Genomic DNA, 25,260 nt, shown 5'->3' with positions numbered 1-25,260 from the left:
TTTATCTTATATTTATTACTTCACTCTAATATGGACGAAACCATCATTCTCCCTTCTCAGAGATCACTCATGATTTCATTTCCCTGTAAAGGAACCGTCACATTTTTCCCCATGTTAATGCAACATACTACCCATGATATCTTTAACTTCTTAGCTTCCATCATTCAAAAATGAGATTTTTGATTGGTAAAAAATAATCCTAGAAACAAATAAATAATTAAAACTGCAAGTGAAACTTTAGTATAGTTTTAGATTTCCTAAATTTTGAAAAGATGAGAATCAAAGTTGAATGTGCTTATGACCTCTACCTATCTTTCTAACTGATTGCAGTTATGCCTCTGGTGAAGTGTTCGAAGGCTGTTTTCAAGATAACATGCGTCACGGTCATGGTCTCCTACGAAGTGGAAAATTGACTTCCTCTTCTCCCAGTATGTTCATTGGCCAGTGGGTAATGGATAAGAAAGCAGGATATGGTGTCTTTGATGATATCACTAGGTACAGTATTTTGCCTCTAATCTCAAAGTCTAGTGTGAGAGGATAAGGTTCCTATACTTCTCCAAAAACATTGATAATTTTAAGAAGGCTGATCATCTTAATTTGATAGTATTGAGAAATTTGTTAATAAGAAGACAGAGTTGTCAGGTATCATTTTATCCGTTTTCTTGTGGACCAAATGATAGATTACTTCCTTATAAGATGAGGATCACTCAAAGTCAACATTGGTACCATTTTCCTCAAAGCTTCATACATACAAAGTGTTTTGTGTCACAAAGAATATACCAAATCTTTAACTGTTATACAAAGAAAAGCCTTTAAAGCAATCAGTAGAATGTGGAGATTGGGGTAGGAGAAAGGAAACAATGGAAATTCCATTTTGGGTTATAGAAAGATACCTAAATGTTTTTCTGCTTTGTTCTGCCTATCAGATCAGAACCATGTTATGATGCCAGGAACCCAGGAATCAAGCTTAGTTAAATTCACTTAATTAAATATTGGGGAGGAATGTAGTTCTTTTGCTTCCATATTTGGACTCCATAACTTACTATGTACCCTCTCCACCCCTTTTTGTGTTATTAATTACCACTGCTTCCATAATGTGAGATTTAAAAATTTTGCTGTTATTACTAAACTCCATGATTATTTAACCAGCAATTTGTACTTATTTTACTTTTTTAATGCAGATGAGTAAGATTTCTTTGAGTTTGAGTAGGTGAACAATGAGCCTTGTTTTATGATAAACCCCATTTCTTTTAATTTTTTAAGTTAGTAAACTTTTGGGTAAGAGACAGTTGTGCATAGATTTGATTCTGCCTGTTATATTTTAAATGAAATTATTTAGAATTGAATCCTTGACATTCTTTTTTTTCAATTATGTATTTTAAAGTTATTAAAGGAATACATGGAGTGTATACAGATTTATGTCAGGTAAACTGTATTAAATTCCTGAGTACATTACTCTGAGTAAAATACCCTTTGCTTAAACATTATTGACCCGTGTTTGAGAAGACAGAATTAACCACTCTTACTAGAAGAAAGGAAGAGAAAACAATCTGGGAGCAATGCAATGCTTGATAATTGCTTTCTTCCCACCTTATCCTTATCATTAATTTTTATTTTCCTTTTTTGTTTTTAAATTAGAGCAGTTGTACATTTACAGAAATATCATGCAGAAAGTAGAGTTCCCTTACCTTTTCTTTTATTTCCATGCAGAGGAGAAAAGTATATGGGAATGTGGCAAGATGATGTATGTCAAGGGAATGGTGTGGTAGTTACCCAGTTTGGATTATACTATGAAGGCAACTTTAACCTTAATAAAATGATGGTGAGTGGAATATTTGTAAATAGTTACTATTGACTTTCTCCTATTACTTAATTTTTATTATATTTTAATTAATGTTCTACCTTCTTAGTACTATTTTTCTTGTCTTTTAAGATTATTTAAGGCTTTGGGGACGTGGCTGCATGTACTCTAAGTCATTTTGAATTTTATATGTTGTCATTTTTGTTTTGTTTCTTCACATAGGGAAATGGTGTTTTACTTTCTGAAGATGATACTATCTATGAGGGAGAATTTTCAGATGACTGGATTCTTAATGGAAAGGTTAGAAACTAACTTTCTTTTTTTCCCCTTGAACACAATCTTCTACTAATGTTAACTTGACTTCTTTTAAAAGCTCATTTATGTATTATAAAATTCACCTGTTTTAAGTGTACATTTCAGTGACTTTTAGTAAATATACAGAGGTGTGCAACTATCACCATAATTCAACTTTAGAACATTTCCGTCACCCAAAAAGATCTCTCCAGCCCATTTGTAGTCACTCTACATTTCTGTCTTCAGTCCCAGGCAACCACTAATGAACTTCATCACTCTATTGATTTGTCTTTTCTGAGCCTTTCATTTAATTGGAATCATACAATACATGGTCTTTTCTGTGTGACTTCTTAAACTTAGCCTAACGTTTTTGAGATTTTTCCACAGAATGGCAGGTATAATACTTTTGCTCCTTTTATTGCTGAATAGTATTCCAAAACCACATTTTGTTTATCCATTCACCAGTTGATGGACACTGGGTTATTTCCGGCTTTAGACTATTATGAATATTGCTGCTGTAAGCATTTGAATTCAACTTTTTTTGTGGACATAAATTTTCATTTTCTTGGGTAAGATACTTAGGTGTGGAATCTCTGGATTGCATGGTAAATTGACGTTTAGCATATTAAGAAACTGCAAAACTGTTTTCCAAAGTGACTGCACCATTTTACATTCCCATCAACAATGTATGATGATTCTAGTTTCTTCACATCTTTGCAAACACTTGTTATTTTCTGTCTTTATTATGACAACCATTCTAGCAGGTATGAAGGGATATCTTATTGTGGTTTTAATTGCATTTCCCTAATAACTAATGATGTGGAATATCTTTTCAGGTGTTTTTTGATATATCTTCATGGTGAAACATCTATTCAAATCACTTGCCCATTTTTTAATTGGTTCATTTGTCTTCCTATTATTGAGCTTTATGAGTCCTTTATATATTCTGGATACAAATCTTTTAACACATATATGATTTGTACATATTTTCTTGCAACGTTTGCCTTGTTTTTTCATTTGCTTAATGGTGTGTTTTTTGTGTTTTTGTTAGAGAAGTTGTAGGTTTACAGAAAATCATGCAGAACAGTGTTTCCATATACCCCCCCATTATAACATCTTACATTAGTGTGGTACATTTGGTACAGGTGATGAAAGAATATTATTATAATTACTATTAGCTATAGTATCATTTTCGTTGGGGTTCCCTGTTTGTGTTGTTCAAGCCTATGGTTTTGTTTTTTAAAAAAATTCATTCTAGTAATATGTTTTCACCTAAAATTGCCCCTTTAAACCACATTCAAAAATATAATTCAGTGCTCTGGCAATTACGTTTGCAATGTTGTGCTATTGTCACCACCTTCCCTAACCAAAACTTTTCCATGACCCCAAACAGAAACTTTGTACAGTTTAAGCATTAACTCACTGTTCTCTACCCCCATCCCAGCCCCTGGTAATCTATATTCTGGTTTCTGACTCAATGAATTTGCTTATTCTAATTATTTCATATGAGTGAGATCATACAATATTTGTCCTTTTGTGCCTAGCTTATTTGATAATTGCTTTCTTCCCACCTTATCCTTATCATTAATTTTTATTTAATGATTTTCGTCAAGGTTCATACATATTGTTGCATGTATGATAATTTCATTCCTTTTTATGGTTGTATAATATTCCACTGTATATATATAACACATTTTGTTTATCCATTCACCTTGGGTTGCTTCCATCTTTTGGCAGTTGTGAATAATGCCCCTGTAAACATCAGTGTGAAAATACCTGTTTGATTCCCTGATTTCAATTCTTTTGGGTATCCTAGAAGTGGGCTTGCCAGGTCATGTGGTAATTCTGTATTCAACTTTCTGAGGAACTGCTAAACTGTCTTCCACATCAGCTGTACCATTTTATATTGCCACCAGCAATGAATGACTGTCCCTATTTCCCTGCCTCCTCTTTAACACTTACGACTTTATGTTTTTATTTAATAGTAGCCCATCTTCTGGGTGTGAAATGGTATTTCATTGTGGTTTTGATTTTTTTTTTAATTTTATTTTGAAATAAATTCAAACTTACAGGAACAGTTGCAAAAACAATACAAACCCCATACACAGAACTTCAGCATACCCCAACCCCCCCCCCGATACCCTGATCACCAACTTTAATATCCTGTAATGCCACCATTTCTTTCTTTCCCTCCCTCCCTCCCTATCATCCATCATCTATTGCTCTGTCTTCTGAACATATGAGAGCAAGCTGCACACATCCTTGAACAAACAATATTAATTCACATATACATTTCCCATGAACAAGAACATTCTTTTATGCAATCCCATTAAGCACAGCTAAGAAGTTCAAGAAGTTCGACATTGATACAAAGTTTAGATTCTATATTTCCTTTTTTTTTTTTCCTTATGTCCCAGCTGTGTCCCTTTGAGCCTCCTCTCCTCCATCCTCAGATCCCATCCAGGATCATCCTTGGTGTTTAATTGTCATTATCTATTTAGACTATTTTTTTTTCTTTCAATTGTGGAAACATATATACAGCCTAAATCTTCCTATTCCAGCCCCTCCCTAGCATTCGATTAGTGGGATTAATCACATTTAGAATGTTGCAATGCTATCACCTTCCACCATCCATTACTAGAAACTTCTCTTCACCCCAAATAGAAACCCTGCACTCATTTCTTAACTCCCCATTGCCCCTTCCCCCACTTCTCATAACCCATACTCTACTTTTCATCTCTATGGTCATATTCTCTGATACTTTCTTTGTGTTTACCGTGGGGCTTACATTTAACCTCTTAAATCTATAACAACCTTGTTTTTCTTTGATACCAACTTAACTTCAATACGACACGTAAACTATGTTCCTATACTCCTCCATTCCCCCACCTTTATATAGTTCTTGTCAAAAATTACCTATTTTACATTGAGTCCAAAACCACTGATTTATCGTTACAGTTTATGTATTCTAGATCCTGTAGGAAGTAAATAGTGGAGTTACAAATCAAAAATACAGTAGTATTGGTGTTTATATTTACCATGTGATCTTTACTGGAAATCTTTATTTCTTCATGTGGTTTCAGTCAATTGTTTAGTGTCCCTTCCTTTCAGCCTGCTCAGTTCCCTTTAGCATTTCTTATAGGACTGATCTACTGGTGATGAAGTCCCTCAGCTTTTGATTATCCGGGAATGTTTTCATCTCCCCCTCATTTTTACCCTCCAGTTGTTTGTGAATTTTCTAAGTTTCTGATGGTTATTGACTTCTATTTGTATTCCACTGTGGTCAGAGAATGTGCTTTGAATTTATTCCATTTTTAAAAAAATTTATTGAGGCTTGTTTTATGTCCCAGAATATGGTCTATTCTGGAGAAAGATCCGTGATCACTAGAGAGGAATGTGTGTCCTGGTGATATCGGAGGTAATGTTCTATACATGTCTGTCAAATTTCTCTATATCTCTCTCTCCTTTCTTTGTTTCTCTGTCAGTAGGGCTCCCTTTAGTATCTGAAGTAGAGCAGGTCTTTTATTAGCAAAATCTCTCAGCATTTGTTTGTCTGTGAAAAATTTATGCTCTGCCTCAAATTTGAAGGAGAGTTTTGCTGGATAAAGTATTCTAGGTTGGAAATTTTTCTCAGAATTTTAAATATGTCATGCCATTGCCTTATTTCCTCCATGGTGGCCGCTGAGTAATCACTACTTAGTCTTATGTTGTTTCCTATGTATGTGGTGAATTGCTTTTCTCTTGCTGCTTTCAGAACTTGCTCCTTCTCTTCAGTATTTGACAGTCTGATCAGACTATGTCTTGGAGTAGGTTTATTTGGATTTATTCTGGGCATTTATACTTTGTGTATTTATATTGTGTAGAAGGTTTGGGAAGTTTTCCCCAACAATTCCTTTGAATACTCTTTCTAGACCTTTACCCTTTCCTTCCCCTTCTGGGACACCAATGAGTCTTAAATTTGGACGTTTTGTTTTATCTATCGTATACCTGAGATCCATTTCAATTTTTTTTATTTTTTTCCCCATTCTTTCTTTTTTTTCTTCATTTTCCATTCTGTTGTCCTCGAGGATGCTGAGTCGTTTTTCAGCTTCCTCTAATCTTGTGTTATGAGTATCCAGAGTCTTTTTAATTTGGCCAACAGTTTCTTTTATTTCCATAAGATCATCTATTTTTTTATTTACTCTTGCAATTTCTTCTTTATGCTCTTCAAGGGTCTTCTTTATGTCTTTTATATCCTGTGCCATACTCTTCTTCATGTCCTTTATGTCCTGTGCCATGCTCTCATTGTGTGATTTTATGTCTTTGATTAATTGCGCCAAGTGCTGTGTGTCTTCTGATCTTTTGATTTGGGTGTTTGGGTTTGGGTTCTCCATATCATCTGGTTTTATCATATGCTTTAAGATTCTCTGTTGTTTTTGGCCTCTAAGCATTTGCTTTACTTGATAAGGTTCTTTCTGGATATAAAAAAATACTGATCTCTAAACTTTCTCTAACTAGCCAGCAGATGGTGTCAGCGAGTCACCTATTCCCCTCAAGTCAGTTCTCTCCGACTTTGTCTTTGTGGTGTGTAGGGATCTGATTCTTGTGGGGTTCAATTGGTGCACTAAGTTTGGGTGTGTTGTTGGTGCTGTCCGCCCTGAATGAGGGGCGTGTGTCTGGGTGGTTAGGGAGGCAGGGCAGCTTTAATAATCAAACCTCCCGGGTATTCCCGAGATTTAAGGCTGTTACAAGAGTCTAAGCCTTCATTTCAGTCTTGCCACAGATTGTCTCTGCTGCTGACCCACAAGTCCTTGGTATTGGCTTAGGGACCCTGGGTTTTCCAGCAGGTCCCCTATCCCTGCCGTGCTCTTCCAGGACCTCTGCTGAGGGAAGGCTGTGCCACGTCTCAAGTGCGTGCCGGCTTCCAGGGAAGCCCTGGGCCGCTGTGCTGTGCAGGGGCATTCCCAGCCTGCTTTAAAGATGGTTGAATGTGGCATGTTAATTTCCCCCTTTTCGCACAGCTACACCTTCCCAGCTGCGGGACAGTTAGCTGTGGGCGCACTAAAGGTGTCCACGGCCGATATTGCGGCGTGTGCTCGGTGCTGCGGTAAAGACTACCCATCACACTGGGTCTCTTGACGTGGCTCTGGGCTGTGGGCCCAGCCCCGGTTGGGAGCGTCCCCAGGCTGCTGGGGAGATGTCTGCAAGGGGCGCAGTTTCTTTCTACTTTTGGCTCCCCTCTGTCCCACTGTCCCTGAGACAATCAGCAGCGGGTGTGGGGAGGGCTATCCTCCATGTCAGACACCGAGGTGTTGGCTACAGCCTGCTCCTGCAGTGCTTCACTGCGCGGCTCTCACTGCTGTATCTGAAGCCTCTCCCGGAATTTTTTTTTTTTTTTTAAATAACTAGTTCATCTCCAAGCACCAGCCTGCGGTTTCCCCACACCACAGCATGGCTGCAGGACTTTCAGCTGGCTTACTCACTCGTTTCAGAATGCAGACTCCGTTTCACCAAATGCATGCTCCCTGTGCATTTAGCAGACCTTGTCCGGCTGGTGCATCGCTGGAACTGGTGTTCTGGGTCACTTTCTGGCTTTTATCTAGTATTTTTCACAGAGGTGTTTTTTTTTTTGCCCTGTCTCACCTAGCTGCCATTTTAGGTTCCTCCATTGTGGTTTTGATTTACATTTCCCTAATAGCTGATAATGTTGAGCATCTTTTCATGTGCCTTTTGGCTGCTTGAATATCTTCTTTGGACAGATGTCTATTCAAGTGTTTTGTCTATTTTCTAGTTCAGTTGTTTGTCTTTTAGTCAAAGGATTCCTTTATATATTCTGGATATTAAACCTTTATCAGATATATAGATTCCAAATATTTTTTCCCATTGTGTAGGTTATTGTTTTATTTTCGTGGTAGTCCTTTAGGCACAAAAGTTTTAAATTTTGATGCGGTCCCACTTTTCTGTTTTTTCTTTTGTTGCTTGTGCTTTGGATGTAAAATCTAAGGAACCATTGCCTAACACAAGGTCCTAAAGAGGCTTCTCTGCATTTGCTTTTAGGATTTCGATAGTTCTGACTCTTACATTTAGATCTTTGATCCACTTTGCATTGATTTTTTTTATAGGGTATGAGATGTAGAGGTCCTCCTTCATTCTTTTACAAATGAAGATCCAGTTTTCCTGGCACCATTTGTTGAAGAGACAAACTTTGGTTTCATTGATCTTTCTGTATTTTTTCCTGTTTTTTTACCTCATTGATTTCTGATTTAATCCTTGTTATTTCCTTCCTCCACCTTGCTTTGGGTTTAGCTTGCATCTCTTTTTCTGTTTTCATGAGCTCAAAGCTTAGGTTATTGATTTGAAATCTTTATCTTTTTCTTATATAGGCATTTACAACTGTAAATTTCCCTCTAAGCAGCATCTCATAAATTTTGATAGGTTATGAGTTCATTTTCATTCAGCTAAAATGTTTTTCGTTTTTCTTATGATTTTTTTCTTTGACCCATGGGTTATTTTTTGTACACGTGAATGTACACATACTCTCTTTTTTTGGTAGGATTTGGGAACTGGTAAAGAGTAAGTTAAAAAGAAAAACAGCCATTTAGTGCTTATTTTCTCTTGATTTTTTAATTGAATATATTTCTTCTAATTTTGTATTTTTTCCTCAAATTTAATCTAGGGAACACTGACTATGCAAAATGGAGACTGCATTGAAGGTTTTTTTAGTGGAGAATGGGGATCTGGGATAAAAATCACTGGAACCTACTTGAAACCTAGTCTATATGAGAGTGATAAAGACAAACCCAAAGTTTTGTGAGTAACTAATTATTTCTGGATTATTGAATGTTTTGAGTTGTCTTGCCTTTAGCAAAGTTGAGTTATATTGCAATTACACAATCAAGTTTGCAAAGTTCTTTTTTTAACAAGATATAACCTCCTTGATTGGTCATCTGACACTACTGTAGATAACTAAAGGAATAGTCCTGGCTTAGGTTCTAAGCCTTTAAGTATAAATATTTAAAGTAAAATTTCTTTGTGTGGGAGTGATCCTGCTGTCAGTGGTGCAGGTGACCTAGTTGATTAAAAGAGAGCATTCTTAAATGGAACCCCTACACAAACTTCATTTTAAAGAGTAAAGATCAAGTATACATACACACATGTATACACACACACACACACACACACACACACACACACACCCCAAATGGAAGAGTATAGTCTGCATATATGGAAAAAAGTCCAAATCTAAGGGTATTATTTTCTTCCTCCAAGTTTTTGGCATATGTCCATTTTTCTTGATTGAACTCAGCTTTAGCTTTGTTTTTGCATTTTGATAGCATGCCATATTCTTTGTTCTGATGAGAATTTGGTATGTTTTCTGTACCATGTTTATTCTTGCAGTATTTTTAGAGCCTAGTATGCAATGCATTTCACAGTTCTCATTATGAGATGTGCAAAGCACAAAAAATCCTTGTTTTAAAAGGAATTAGTTTCACAAAATCAATTCTATAGAATTGGAAAATGCAGAGGACTCAATTGTGATGTTCTTTGTACTTAACAATCCATAAACTTTGGTGTCTCGTAAACATTAAGTAACTAAAAATCATCCATTTAAAATGTTCATTTGGTATTAAAATGGAACCACCATCAACCTAGGCAATTTTTGTCACAGAAGTATCTCAGTGGTGTATTAGCTTCTATTCTTCAGGACCACTTTTTTGCACAAAAGAATGATTAGTAAAAGGTTAATCTGACTTTATTAGCAGGAAATTGGGAAACTTGGCAGTGCCAGCTGATGAGAAGTGGAAAGCAGTGTTTGATGAATGTTGGTGCCAATTGGGCTGTGAGAGCCCAGGCAAAGGGGAAGTTTGGAAAGCATGGGACAGTATTGCTGTGGCCCTGACCGCCAACCGGCGCCAACACAGAGACAGGTGAGTGAATGCCTGCCCAGTATGGGACAGAGCACGGTAGCTATTATAAAAATGCGCAAGCAAGGGATCACAAACATCCTTGAAACAAATATTAAAATAGAATGTATCAGCACAGACATAGAAGATATAAAGAAGAACCAAATCAAAAGTGTTAGAACAGAAAAATACAATAACCAAAATTAAAAACTCACTGGAGGGACTCAATAGCAGAAAAGAAATGACAGCAGAAGAGTCAGTGAACTTGAAAATTGAGACCAATAAAAACTACTCCAGTCTGAACTGTAAAGAGAAAAAAGAATGGAAAAAAAAAATCAAGAGAGACTTAGGACCTGTGGGACACAAAAGATCTAGCATTCATGTCATTAGAGTCCCAGGAGAGAAGAAAGAAAGCAACCTGAAAAATATTTGAAGAAATATTAATACTAAGCCATGCTTGGTATGAACTAAAGAATTTGTTAATCCCTATAGCCAAACCTCTTAACTGTAACTTTCTTGAGCAATGGTTTGTTTGAGCCATGCCTTTATTTTTTAAAATGTCAAAGAGCTCACTTCAATCTGAATGTGGAATTGTGTATACTTGATTTTTACAATCAGTTTTATGCTGATTTTAATTTATGCATATGCCAGATGTTTCCCAACATCTGAAAATTCAGCAAGCAACCACTTATTCAGAATATAATGGATTGTTCTGATTGATTAAATATTCTAGTTTCCTAAAAATTACCAAATTCTTAGACTGAATTAGTGGCTTTCAAATAATTTTAATATACCAAAACATAATACAATTATATGTAAATTGGATTTCGGAGATTGAAAAATATTTCAGGACCTTTCAGTGTCACACAGTGAAGACTCATTAATACCAATTGTTATTCTATCCTAGAAGGAATTATAGATTCTGTCTAATTGAATATACAGAACATTGATATTTGAAGTAAACCATAGAATCTGTTTGCTTTCTTATTTCTGCATTTTTTTGTTGTTGGAAATCAAGCTTAGAAAGAAATATCTTTTTTCTGTATTTAGGATAGATATAAATTGATAATAGTGTTTCATTCATGATGTTCATGATTATTACCTTCTGCTCTTTCTATCAGTAGAAGAAATGGAAACTCCTAGAATCGATTAAAGCCGTGGGCTGGCCCCTGTGTGTGATGCAAATGGTCAGCCTTCCCTCATACAGCCCCAAGTGTTGACAATGAGACTTTAGCTCTCCAGTTCACCTGTGTTTATTGTTGTTGGTTGTTTCCAAGGAATGAGAGTAAATGAGCTTTCATATTTAAAAAAAAAGTTGCTACTACAAAGATCTTATTTTTTTTTAATCTAGAAAAATATAGTAATAATGAATGTGTATATACTCTAATTTCTAACTGGTTTCAATTTAATGATAGAGTACCAAAATTTTCTTTTGATTACTAGTATGTGTTTTGTCTTATCCTCTTCATTAAAGGTTTCCTTTTACTTGTCATGTGCTTATGTGCTCCTTGGAGTGTCCTCCTTCCTGCCTGCTTCTTGAGCTCTTTTTTGTTTCTTCCTGTGCCCTTTGCTTTATTTTCCTGTTTCCTTAGCACTCCCCACCCACCCACTCACCCAACACACATCTTATTCAGTTTTGAGGTCTATCACCAGTTTTCTTTTCAACCTGATCTTATAGCATTTCCCAACACCGTGCTTTAGAAAGGAGCAGAATCTTTATTAATTTAATGTTGGTACTAAATAACATTAAATGTTGTTTTGAATGAATGTTACATAAATCATATATCAGGTACGTAATAGCAGGTCAGCTTCATTTCTGAGCTCATTTGGGCTGAACACTGTTCTGGATGCACCACTTCCTCAGCTGGTGACTATTTCATGTGCACATTGAAAATTTTCTTGTTTGTTTCTTGATGTGAAATATGTGATAGGCTTTCCTTTCCCTTTTTATAGTCCGGAGATATTAAGTCGTTCACAGACTCAGACACTAGAGAGTTTGGAATTCATTCCACAGCATATTGGTGCCTTCTCTGTGGAGAAATATGATGACATCAAGAAATATTTAATAAAGGTAAACTAGAGTCAAAATTACATTAACCCTTATGAATTAATCGTGTAACTACTACAATATATTATTCAAATTCATGCATAGCTTACTGTTACCCTAATCCTGTTTTTGTTTTCTAAATATTTCTTTTGTTAATTCTCTTAATGCTGAGGGCACATTTCTACCTGAGTATTGTCACATTATGACAGTACAATTTCTAAGTTTTGTAAAGTGATTGGGGGAGTTTCTGAGAACTAAGGTCAGAGTTGGCTTTTTATTTGTAACATTTGCGAACTGCGCATCATATAATGAGTGTGCTGCCGTACCCCCCTGGTTATGCTCTCTGAATTTCCTTCTCCAAACCTGTAAGATTAGCTACTGTTTAAAGTATTATGTGTATCAACATGGTGGTACAGGAAGGGGTGTTATGAGAAATCAAGGCTGTTGAAGAGTGACTGTTTCAGAGCATAAGCTACAGTATATTTAGTTTCCTCAAGGTAATATTTCATATTTTTTATGAAGTTTAAAGTATATCAAAACCTTTCTTTTAATGGTATTCCATTTCAGTACTTCTGGTGTTATTTTCCCAAAATGCTAAAAGGATTCTTTGATTAAGAATATTAGGAACCGTTGTTCCATATAGTTTCGGTAGATTCAATACTTTCCGAAAAAAAGAATTTGAATTTTCCCAGTCCTGACATTGACTCCTGATAGACTTTTTAACACATCTGAGAATACTTTGAAAATTGTTTATCATTTATGGAATTATTTATATTTATTGACTTATTGTTTCTGCAGTTAGCCTGTATTGATTGATTTCATTGATTCTCTTCCTAATCAGGCCTGTGATACTCCTCTGCACCCCCTGGGTAGGCTTGTGGAGACACTGGTTGCAGTGTATAGAATGACATATGTGGGAGTGGGAGCCAACCGCCGGTTATTGCAGGAAGCTGTCAAGGAGATTAAGTCCTATCTTAAACGAATTTTCCAGCTGGTGAGGTATGAGATCTTTTAATTGAAGTCTGCAAGCTACATGGAATACTAGTTTGTACTTACTAATGCTTGGGTATCTTCACCCTGAATCTAGAGATTCATGTGAAGAATTATGAATTTTCCCCTTTATCACAGAAATTATATGTTGAGAAAATGTTCTTATGCCACAGGTTCTTAAATAATGAAAGCTTGTTTTTTACTTTATTTTTATCTGATAAACATAAAAAAGATGAACCTTAGCTTTTGTTGTGTATTTCCTTTGTGTCTTTTTTCCTCATTAAATATAACAGAAGGCTAAAATACATGTTTGTTTTTTTAATTCTAATTTTGGTATAACATATAAGGGTCTTATTATTTGGATTTACACTCTAGGGAAAAAAAAACTACAGAATAGATGAGGTCCAATATAAAGTTTTGTTCATGAATATGTGTCTTGTCTCTTGATAGCAACATCATATTCATTAATTTATTCAACAGATATTTATTGCATGCCGTCTATGTGTTAGCCACTGTTGTGGGCCCTGGAGGGATAGATCAGTGAACAAAGCAAAAAGAGAGACAGAGAGAGAGAGAGAAAGATCTGGAGCTTACATTCTAGTGGGGTCAGACAGATAGTAAACAAATGAAATACATAGTTATGTCAGATGGTGGGAAGTGCTATAGAGAAAAATAAAGAAGAGAAAGGAGCTAGAGGTAGAACACTGCTATTTAAACCAGAAGGTCAGGGAGGCCTGACTAATAAAGACAGTATTTGAGCAGAGACTTTGAAGGAGGTGAGAAAATGAATTTGGGAAGAAGAGTTCCAGGCAGCGAGCAAATTTGGAGCTTGTGAGTTGTGAGCTTAAGGTCTTTAATCGGGTTAAGTCAGCAAATAAATACTACATTCAGATGATTATACGAACCTTTATGAATTTGTCCCAGGAACTTCCTGCTATTATTAGCCCCAAAATTGATAAATGCATATGGAAATGTTTCCAATTTTGAGTTGGTGGAGTAATAATACTAAAATGATCACTGGGCTGGGAGTGCTTCCACTCTGACGTTCACTAAGTGTGTGTAAAGAGGATAATAAGTTTCCTGACCTCTTTTTACCAACTACAAAATTAGGAGCAGAGGGTGGGGCAAGGTATAACTCTACAAAAATAGATAAAATTGTAAGCTGCCTTTAACAGGTCAAGGTTTAAGTCTGAAAAAAATAGAGAAGACAACTTACTTATGGTAGAGTCATAACCTAACATCTGTATATAAAAAGTCAGATAAAATCTAGAGCAAAAATCCAAGTTGGAAAAAATCTATAACAGTTTAGAAACTTGATCATTTGAAAAATAATTTTCAGTGACTTGACTTTTTAAAAACTTTTAAATTTTGTGTTAATTGGGTTCTTTACAACATGCTTAACCATTTTTTCTTACTGTTGGGCATTTACAATGTGTGTAACCCTTTTTTCTTATTGTTGGGCATTCCAGTGATATTTTCTTATTTTCTATGAATAATGGTCTCTGCTTCCAGAGTTAATGCAAATTGACCCCAGAAGAAATTTGTCATTAAGAAAAACATACATCATATAGATCAAAATTCTCCATTCCTTAGTAACTAGACAGGAAAAAAAGCCACAGCACATGAAGATTTTTTAGTGCTATTGTTCATTAGCTACACTTTCAGATTTATCCTGTAAATAACATGAGTTTAATATCTCAGACAACTGAAATACTTAGTTGATATAAAGTTTGATTTCATAAGCCCCTAAATCAATTAAATAATGGAAGAATGTGTTTACTCTAATTATTCTGGAGGTATAATTGAATAATTACATTTTTTATTATTCCTTAGGTTCCTATTCCCTGAACTTCCTGAAGAAGGCAGCACGATTCCTCTTTCTGCTCCTCTGCCGACTGAAAGGAAATCATTTTGCACTGGGAAGTCGGATTCCAGATCTGAATCACCAGAGCCAGGGTAAATCCCAGTTGGAGATAGTGAAGGAAAGGAGGTGGGGACTAGATGACCTTATCCAAACAGTCCAAAGGGAAAAATTTTTGTCTCTAGATCTCAGTGTCCTCATTTCTAAAATAAGGCAGTTAAATTAGGTGATACGTGAGGTTCCTTTAAGGCCTTAAATTCTGTTGACCATACCCCAGGAAATGTCTGGCGCATGAAGGCTGTGGAGCAAAGTAATATCATGCTAACCTAGAGTAACCGCAGAGAAATCAGCCTCAAAATGGAGATAAAGTAGATTTTCAGTTAGATTTTGAGTTGACAAATTCGCAACTTTTCTAAGACAAAAATCCAGGCCGTAGATAAGCTCCTCATGTAGACTCCATATGTAAAGGGTAGAGTAGTACTACAGTGGCTCCTTTGCTCAAAATTTCCCACCTTTGAGGAGAAACTAAGATGGCGGCTAGGTGAGAAAGGGTGAAAAAATACCTCCGTGAAAAACATTAGATAAAAACCAGAGGGTGACCCAGAATACCGGTTACAGTGATGCACCAGCTGGACGAGGTCTGCTAGTTCCAAAGGGGCCGTATACTTGGTGAAACTGGGAGTCTGCATTCTGAAACGAGTGAGTGAGCTGGCTGGAAGACCCACAGCCATGCAGCGGTCTGGGGAAGCCGGGGTTTGGCGTCTGGAGACCGACGGGCTCTTTAAAAAAGCAAAAAGGAAAAACCCAGGAGCGGCTGCAGCAGCGATAGTGAGAACCACGCAGTAAAACACAGCAAGAGGGGGCTAGGCCGGCCTCTCAGTGTCTGGCCTGGAAGATAGCCCACTGCAGATACCCTTGGGGCCGGGGGAATGGAGGGGAGAGCTGGAAACTGAAAGAAACCCCGCGACTAGCAGCTGGCTCCCTGGAGGCTGGATAAACTCCTGCCCGGGGCCGTGCCCACAGCCCAGGGCCCCCCCAGTTGTCTTGGAGCTGGGAAGGAGGAACTGTGCAAGGAGGGGGGTGTGGAGACACCCCGTTTGGCCATCTTTGCATCGGGCTGAAAGCGAGCCAGCACGGCCAGGCGGCCCGGGGCTTCCCTTGAGGGACAGTGTGCACTGGTGATGTAGCAAGGCATTCCCTCGGCAGAGGTCCTGGAGGATCACGGCTGGGCGGGGGGACCCGCTTGGAGAACCTGGGGACACTACCCCAAGTCCGGTGGTTTGTGGGACAGCGAAAGAGAGGGTCTGGGGCGGAAATGAAATGAAGGCTTAGACTCTTGCGGTGGCCTTGAATCTCCGGGAACCTGGGGGATTTGAATATTAAAGCTGTCCTTACTCCCAGGCCACCCGTACACACGCCCCACATTCAGGGCGGACAGCTCCAGCAACACACCCAAACTGAGTTCTCCAACTGAACTCCACAAGAATCATTTCCCTACACACCATGGGGACAAGGTGGAGAACTGACTTGAAGGGTATAGGTGACTCACAGATGCCATCTGCTGGTTAGTTAAAGTGTACGCCACCAAACTCTGTTTCTGAAAAATTAGATAGGTATTTTTTTTTTTTTACAACTTGAAAGAACCCTATCAAGCAAAGCAAATGCCAAGAGGCCAAAAACAACAAAATCTTAATGCATATGATAAAACTAGACAATATGGAGACTCCAACTCTAAACACACAAATCAAGATATCAGAAGAAATACTGTACCTTGCACAATTAATCAAAGAACTGCAGTCGAGGAATGAAAACATGGCAAAGGATTTAAAGGACATCAAGAATACCATGGCCCTTGATATAAGCGACATAAAGAAGACCCTAGAAGAGCATAAAGAAGACATTGCAAGAGTAAATAAAAAGATAGAAGATCTTATGGAAATAAAAGAAACTGTTGGCCAAATTAAAAAGACTCTGGATATTCACAATACAAGATTAGAGGAAGCTGAACAAAATCTCAGTGTCCTAGAAGTCCACAGAACAGAAAATGAAAGAACAAAAGAAAGAATGGAGAAAAAAATTGAAATGGATCTCAGATACGACAGATAAAATAAAACGTCCAAACTTAAGACTCATTGGTGTCCCAGAAGGGGAAGAGAAGGGTAAAGGTCTAGAAAAAGTATTCAAAGAAATTGTTGGGGAAAACTTCCTCAACCTTCTACACAATATAAATACACAAAGCATAAATGCCCAGCAAACTCCAAATAGAATAAATCCAAATAAACCCACCCCGAGACATATTCTGATCAGACTCTCAAATACTGAAGAGAAGAAGCAAGTTCTGAAAGCAGCAAGAGAAAAGCAATTCACGACATACAAAGGAAACAACGTAAGACTAAGTTGTGACTACTCAGCGGCCACCATGGAGGCGAGAAGGCAGTGGCATGACATTTAAAATTCTGAGAGAGAAAAATTTCCAACCAAGAATACTTTATCCAGCAAAACTCTCCTTCAAATTTGAGGGAGAGCTTAAATTTTTCACAGACAAACAAATGCTGAGAGACTTTGCCAATAAAAGACCTGCCCTACTTCAGATACTAGAGGGAGCCCTACCAACAGAAAAACAAAGAAAGGAGAAAGAGATATAGAGAACTTTAACTGACATATATAGTACCTTACATCCCAAATCACCAGGACATTCATTTTTCTCCAGTGATCACAGATCTTTCTCCAGAAGGGAACATAAGCTGGGACATAAAACAAGCCTCAATAAATTAAAAAAAAAAAAAATTTGAATATACTTAAAGCACATTCTCCAACCACAATGGAATACAAATAGAAGTCAATAATTTTTGAACTGTAACTCCACTATTTACTTCCTACATGATATAAAATACACAAACTCTAATGACAAATCAATGGTTTTGAACTCAACGTAAAATATGTAATTTTAGACAACTATATAAAGGTGGGGGAATGGAGGAGTATAGGAACATCGTTTATGTGTCCTATTGAAGTGAAGATGGTATCAAAGAAAAACAAGATTGATATGGATTTAAGAGGTTAATTTTAAGCCCCACAGTAAACACAAAGAAATTATCAGAGAATATAACCATAGAGAGGAAAAGTAGAGTTTGGGTTAAGAGAAATGGGGGAAGGGGCAATGGGGAGTTAAGAAATGAGTGTAGGGTTGCTGTTTGAGGTGAAGGGAAATTTCTAGTAATGGATGGTGGGAAAGAGCATTACAACATTCTAAATGTGATTAGTCCCACTAATGGAAGGCTAGGGAGGGGGTGGAATGGGAAGATTTAGGCTGTATATATGTTTCCACAATTGGAAAAAAAAAAAAAAAAAGACAGTCTAAATAGATGACAATTGAATGCCAAGGATGAACTTGGATGGGATTGGAGGATAGAGGACAGGTGTCTCAAAGGGACACAGTTGAGACATAAGGAAAAGGAAATATAGAATGTAAGCTTTGTATCATTGTTGAATCTCTTGTACTTCTTAGTTGCACTTAATGGGATTGCATAAAAGAATGTTCTTGTTCATGGGAAGTGTATATGTGAATTATATTGTTTGTTCAAGGATGTGTGCAGCTAGCTCTCATATGTTCAGAAGACAGAGCAATAGATGATGGATGATAGATAGGCAGGGAGGGAGGGAAAGAAATAGCGATGTGACAGCATGTTAAAGTTGGTGGATTGAGCAATCGGGGGAGGGGGGTCAGGGTATGATGGAATTCCATGTATAGGGTTAGTATTGTTTTTGCAACTGTTCCTGTAACTTTGAATTTATTTCAAAAAAAAAAAAAATTTCCCACCTTTGCTTTCAACTTTTAGAAACTGAAGCTTTGTCTTGAATTCTATATTCAACTTTAGTATTAATGCTTCTGTCTTCCCACTCCAATATTTTGTAGTTATGTGGTAACAAGTTCTGGATTACTGCTCCCTGTGCTACTACCTCGACTCTACCCTCCGCTGTTTATGCTTTACGCCTTGGATAACGATCGTGAGGAAGACATTTACTGGGAATGTGTTCTGCGGCTAAATAAACAGCCAGATACTGCTCTTCTGGGCTTTCTTGGAGTACAGAGGTAAGTGCAGTAGTTATGAGGCAGAATCAAATAGTTTTAATTTAAAATGCAAACAGCATTATCAGGAATTTGATACTTTGATATCTAATTACATATATGACTTACAGTTTATTTACTTATTTGCCTTTCTGTCTTATTAAGCAAAGTAGTGATAGTTCATCTTTATTTCTGAGATTTTGGGAGATGAGTACAAAACTTGCTTATTCTTCTGAGTGTATTTTTTAATCTTATACTTCCATATATAAATTAAGAATTAGTTATTCTGCCTGATATTTTGTAGTTCTTTAAAGCAAAATATATGTTTTATGTTCACATTCCTCAAAGTTAACTGTAGTCAATCTTTGCTATTCTTCTTTCCCTTCTTCTTTTCCGTCCTTCCACGTCTGCAATTTCTAATGTAAAAGTTTTAGAAGTGTTGTTTTGGTTGTAGGATATTGTTTCTTATTATTCCAGGGGAGTACTGAGTAATTATGCTTCCTTTCTAGTGTTATGATAAAGTAGACCCTCCCCAACAATTAAATATTTGCACAATCAAATAAACCTTAAAAAAATCTAAATAAAAGTGAACATACCTAAAAAAAAGAACGTGAAAAAAAAGGTAAATTTTTTTCAGTGTAATAATTTAATGATAAAAATTAGATAAACTGACTGAAGGTAAGATTTTGGCCAGTATTTGGGAATATCTCTAATGTTTAGGGTTTTTAGAGTATAGAATAACAAATCCCTTAGAGATATGATAGAAACTCTTAAGTCACTTCTAGAATATTAATTATAATGTAACCAACCTGTGAAACAGTTGTTTTTTTTTTAATGGGGACAGAGAAGACAATATAACTTTCAGTGTTTTTATGGCACTTTATGTACCATAAGTGACAACCTTGTATTAACAATTTATGGATTCCATTGTAGGAAATTTTGGCCATTGACTTTGTCAATCCTTGGAGAGAGTAAAAAGGTATAGTAGATTTTAGTTTTCTCAGAAACTATGTTTTTCTTTGGTGTGGGAATTTCAAGGTAGCAAGAAATCTTTCATTTCATTTTTATAAAACATTATCCAAGCATGTGTTAGCATCAGTTATTCACCAAAGACCTGGACCCTACCATCAGTATCATTTTTTTTAATTGTTATTGCAAAAGACAGCTTTCCTCTTTGACTATAATCAATTTTCATTTTATAGGTTTTGCCAACCACAAAGGATGCTTGTTTTGCCTCAGCAGTAGAATGCCTACAGCAGATCAGGTAATCTCTGACTTGTTGAAAAATTACATAAATTAGAATAGCAGTTAGTTTTTTAAGTTGTTAATAAGATCTTAGCCTTACCAAAGCTCTAAGGGTTTCCTCCTAGCCCAAATGGTGTCAGACTTAACCTAGAGATCAGAAAGGTTCTTTTAGACTTTTGGGTTATCTTTTGCCTTACCAGGCCTTTGCATTTTCAAAAGTGATGGAGAGCCTACCCAGAAATTTATTTACATAATTACATCTTCAGACAAAAGGTAATTAACCTAACTTTTCACTCAGAGAAGAACATATATTAGGAAAACAATATTCTATATGGGTAATAAAAACATGAAATATGACTTTGAAATTATTCCATGTAAACTGTAGACATTTGGAGGCTTCTTTTCTCAAAGAACCATAGGATTGATTACAGAGGTCATCTCTTCCAACAACCCATTAGGTCTGATGTGTCCAAATTAAGGCATCTGAACTCTAGGAGAGAATATTTTCAAAAAATAAATATTAAATGGATCTATTAAGAAAATTATAGGGTATTTTTTTGTCATTCTTTTACAACAGCACAACTTTTACCCCATCAGACAAACTTAAGGTTATCCAACAGACTTTTGAAGAGATCTCTCAGAGTGTCCTGGCAACACTCCAGGAAGACTTCTTGTGGTCCATGGATGACTTGTTTCCTGTTTTCTTATATGTGGTGCTACGAGCCAGGTGACCAGGTCTTTCTGACTTTAATATTAGTGACTTAATTTTAGCAAGTCTACCCCTTGCTTTTTCTGAACCGATGAAAGGAATATGCTCCCCCACTAGAAAAAAAACATTTCTAGTAACCCATTCTACTATGGTGTTCCTTTTTATTGAGATGTTCTCCCCACCTCCAGTCCCCACCCCCACCCCCCACCACATAGATTAAAAAGAGGGAAGGATATGAAAGTGGAAATAACTCAGTATCTTTTCCTCCTTGGGGCAGGATTAGAAATTTAGGCTCTGAGGTACACCTCATTGAGGATCTAATGGACCCATATCTTCAGCATGGGGAACAGGGTATAATGTTTACTACCTTGAAGGTGAGTATAGGTAACATTTAATAATTTTTTGTCTTAAAATCTAGCCATTTCTCATATTATAAATCTGTAATTAGCCACTGTCTTCTTTCTATAAAACCTCAACACAAACATGAAATGCCTTTAGAGCACTCATTGTTGATACTTTAAAACATAACATAATATTAAAGGAAAAGTAGGAAACTAAGACTCCACAGTGAATCTGTTATTCAAGTCTAAAAGCAAATTATTCACCAGCCAAACTTCCCTGTAAATTAATCATTCAAATTGTTACAAATGCTTACAAATATAGCTCATCTACATAATAGATACAATAATTATAACCCTAGAAAAGAAACAGAAAGGATTCTTAGTGTCCAAAAAGTATCCAATAGTAAAACTATTTAATGGAATTAAGGTAAAAACACAGGTAGAAGAATGTAAATAATGAATTTGAATTGTGTTTTCTTTCTTTCCCTTGTATTTACTGTAACCAGTGGGTACAAATGAGGTTCTCTAATCTGGGTGACCTCTAGGGATTGTTAGAATTCATTTCAGATCCCTACCTTGAATTTCGTGGAATTTGGCAGAATCACTTTGAAGTTTGTTGGAAGAACAATAGGTAGAAAATGGCAAAACACTTCTGAAAAAAGACTCTTGTCAGTAAAATATAAAATTACAGTGATTAAGATGAAATAGTTTATTTCTATTCCTGGAATAGACAAATACTTGAACATAGGCACTACTATAATAAAAATTTCACGTACAAAAGTGGAAACCTTCACAAAAGTGGAAACCTTCAAACACAAAACTGAGGAGAGTGATTATTTAATAAATGGTACAACAGAGTTTTAGGATTACTTATTAGCAGTTTTAGTGGGTGGGTAAAATAAGGGTGGAATCACCTCATCCCACATAGGAAATGATAGATACTTTAAAGGTATAAATATACAGAAAGACAGACAGATAAAATGAGAGAAAGTTAGAATTTAATGCCAGGTTTCTAGCCTGGGATTAATTTTTTAAACTTTTTAACTAAAAAGGAGGGGGGGGGCAGGACAGGGACACTGGGAAACATACTGGTCATGAATATGACATGGCACTATTAGTTCTTGTATTTATATGAAGAGCATCTCTAAACAAATTACCAAGGAAGAAACTGAACTAATAAATTAATGAATTTACAGATAGAAAAATGCTCAACCTCACTGGAAACCATAGTACTGCTGATTTAAACAAGGTGCTATTTTGTGTCCATTAAATTAGCAAAAATGTTCTTAAATTATGCCCAGTGCTAGTGGGATCGTAGCGAAATCAGTATTATTCTCACACTGCTGATAATGGGGTAAATAGCTATTACTCTTTGGGAAAACAATTGTTACTAACATGTTATATCAACAACATATTAGCAAAAATGGTGTACTTTGACTCAGTAATCCTGTTCCAGAGGATTTATCCTGAGGGATTAAATTACAGAAGCCAAATATTAGACATATTTTCTGGATGAGGCGTTTGTTGTAGTGTAATTCCCAAGCCTGGCTCCTTTCAGAATCACCTTGGGTGATTCTGGGTCATGGAAATTCTGACTCACTAGGTTTGGGATGATGCTTTCTTAAGCTATATTTTTTGTCGAACACACCAAAGTGATTCTTACTGCAGTTGTTCTGGGGTACCTTGTAATGGTGAAAAAAAAAAATTAGGCATACTCTAAATGCCCAGTCAATAGAAGCTACTTGATGAAGAATATTACACAGCTTCTAAAAAGTTTTCTTTTTAGAGTTACAGGAAATATGTAAAAAAATTTATTTATACTAATTACAATTAGGCAAAAAAATAGTCATTGAATAGGGGGACTGAAAGGGAACAGGGAAAAATGAAAGCAAACTGAATACTTATTGGGCTATTATTAATGAGGGATTTTCTTGCTTTAGTCCCATGTGCATTGCTATGGTTATGTGATTTCTTTAAAAGTATATTGAAATTGTTCTGACCTTTTTTCAGGCATGTTATTACCAGATCCAGCGTGAAAAGCTTAACTAGACAGCGTTAACAGCTTGAAAACTGGATTATCTACTATAGAGTGCTATAGCACCATCTGGAGTCTTCTTGCAGTGGCCGAAAGAACGATGTTGACGTTAGAAAGGATGTTATGTTATTTTTGTTATTACTTCTGAGCCGGCCTTACTGATGATCAGAGCCCTGAACCCAGGAAAAAACACCATATAGTTTAAAGGGAGGATTGAAAAGGAGGTAGAAATCAGATTAGACCAGGTCTTGGCCTTTGTTATGTTCCAAAAATGTCCTACTTCTGTTTAAAAAAAGAGGATATCCCTTCGTACAGTAAAGGGTATCTCAGCTACATGAACTTGTAAGAAAAGTTCTTAGTATAGCTTTTTACATTAAGGAAGTTGGTGACTATTTTTGAGTTTCTGGTTTGCTTGAATCCATCTGCAGTTACCCCCAAATCCCTTTGCAAGGAGCAGATTGTACTTGAAACTACCGTAGCCACACTATGCCTTCCTTGAAATCATGTGTGCATCATGCTTCTTTACTGAGGGAGGGGAAAAAGGAACTTTTAAACTGCGGTTTTAACTTTTTCTAAACTTTTCCACCCGAGTATCCATGATAGGAAAGGTTCTGTGCTGTGACTACCGCTCCCTGACCCCCAAACATGGAATACATCCAAATAGGAGCCTTCTGCCTACTGCTTAGGAAGAACAGGAATTTCGTTCTTGGTTTCCTTGCTGTGCTACAGAGAGCGAATACACTGGAACTCAAACACTGACTCTGGGCTACTGTGGAACCTCATTTGTCCACGTGCAAGCGCTGTATTCCAAGGCTGCGAATGAGAGCCTGAAGAACTTTTGCATGCAGGCTGTGTTTTGGAGCATATCTAAAGATTGGGAATCTATGGAAGGAAAGAACTCCATCCATCCCTAACCTAATAATGTGGTTCTTCCCTGTACCTCACACTGAACTCACAGAGGGGAAGAAAAAGGAAACAAGCTTTGGCTTTTCCCATCTCAAAAGTATTGTGACACCACAACATTTCAGTGTTCTGCTTTTTGCTGTTTGAAAAATGTCCTGTTGTGTTTTAAAGTTGTTGATTACACTGTACAAGTAACACTAGTAGCTGTTTTGAATAATATAGGTGCTTTTCCTTATCTCATCTCCAACACACCACGATGGCCATGTGGAGTGTCCCCCGACTTACATAAGTGACTCTGCAGATGTTAATCAATTTTGAAAAAGGATCATGGTTTCTGCTCTACTTTATAATCAAGACAAGTGTTTATTAAAATACTGTTTTGGAATGTTGGCTGTAATGTAGCAGCAATTTTCATAATAAAATGTATTCATCTTTATGTGGTTGTTTTATGATTGCAGAAGGAATGACACAGGGTGCCCTAGAAAATTAACAGAAACCCGGGCTTAGCATTTCTTTTGCCCACATTGTAATCCGTGCCCTTTTATATTGGTCTCAGAGGTCCCTCTGGGTTCTAGCGATCTCTCTCTTTAAAATAAATGTAAACTAGTAATTATAGCATCTTTAGTGGCAAAGAGCAAATTAACTTTCTGATCCTCATAATTTTAGGGCGAGAAATGTATAAATCTATAATTTCTTTGAATAAAAGGCATATTTTGATTGTTACTGTTTATTACTTTTCTCCTAAACAAATTCAGGGGAAGAGTGAGTACTTACAATTCTGGTTAGAAATATTAGGCATTAGTTAACTCCCAGATGTAAGCCTTTTTCTAGAAGCCTTTTCCTCACACTGCTGCTTTCTACCAGAACATGCCTTCCCTCTATTGCAAAGGGATCAGTACTTATAGATTAGTTTACGTTAAACACTTTGCATTTCCTTTGGGGGTTGCTTTGACTTTCTTACTTGGGAAAAAAGATACACACATGCACACACACAAACACCACATATTTATAGATAAGGCTGGTAAAAGGTAAATTTACTGATAATGAACCCCATTGAATCTCTTTAAGAGAAATGTGGGAAT

The 25,260-nt window shown here is 36.5% G+C and overlaps 1 protein-coding gene across 1 annotated transcript in view; it reads left to right on the top strand.

The window, feature by feature from the left end:
• ALS2 (alsin Rho guanine nucleotide exchange factor ALS2) overlaps positions 1–24,614 on the top strand; it is an 84,036-nt gene extending 59,422 nt beyond the window's left edge. Inside the window, 14 exon segments of the mRNA XM_037849205.1 lie at positions 331–495; positions 1,711–1,822; positions 2,024–2,101; positions 8,751–8,884; positions 9,838–10,002; positions 11,932–12,049; positions 12,867–13,024; positions 14,849–14,971; positions 18,793–18,969; positions 19,879–19,924; positions 20,148–20,209; positions 20,768–20,917; positions 21,177–21,273; positions 23,251–24,614. Coding sequence (XP_037705133.1) covers positions 331–495; positions 1,711–1,822; positions 2,024–2,101; positions 8,751–8,884; positions 9,838–10,002; positions 11,932–12,049; positions 12,867–13,024; positions 14,849–14,971; positions 18,793–18,969; positions 19,879–19,924; positions 20,148–20,209; positions 20,768–20,917; positions 21,177–21,273; positions 23,251–23,289 — 1,624 coding nt within the window. The 3' untranslated portion in view covers positions 23,290–24,614.
• The last annotated feature ends 646 nt before the right edge of the window (positions 24,615–25,260 follow it).

This window comes from Choloepus didactylus, chromosome 9 (assembly GCF_015220235.1).
Source record: "Choloepus didactylus isolate mChoDid1 chromosome 9, mChoDid1.pri, whole genome shotgun sequence".
Lineage (NCBI taxonomy): Eukaryota > Metazoa > Chordata > Mammalia > Pilosa > Megalonychidae > Choloepus > Choloepus didactylus.
This window is presented reverse-complemented; position numbering and strand designations above follow the sequence as displayed.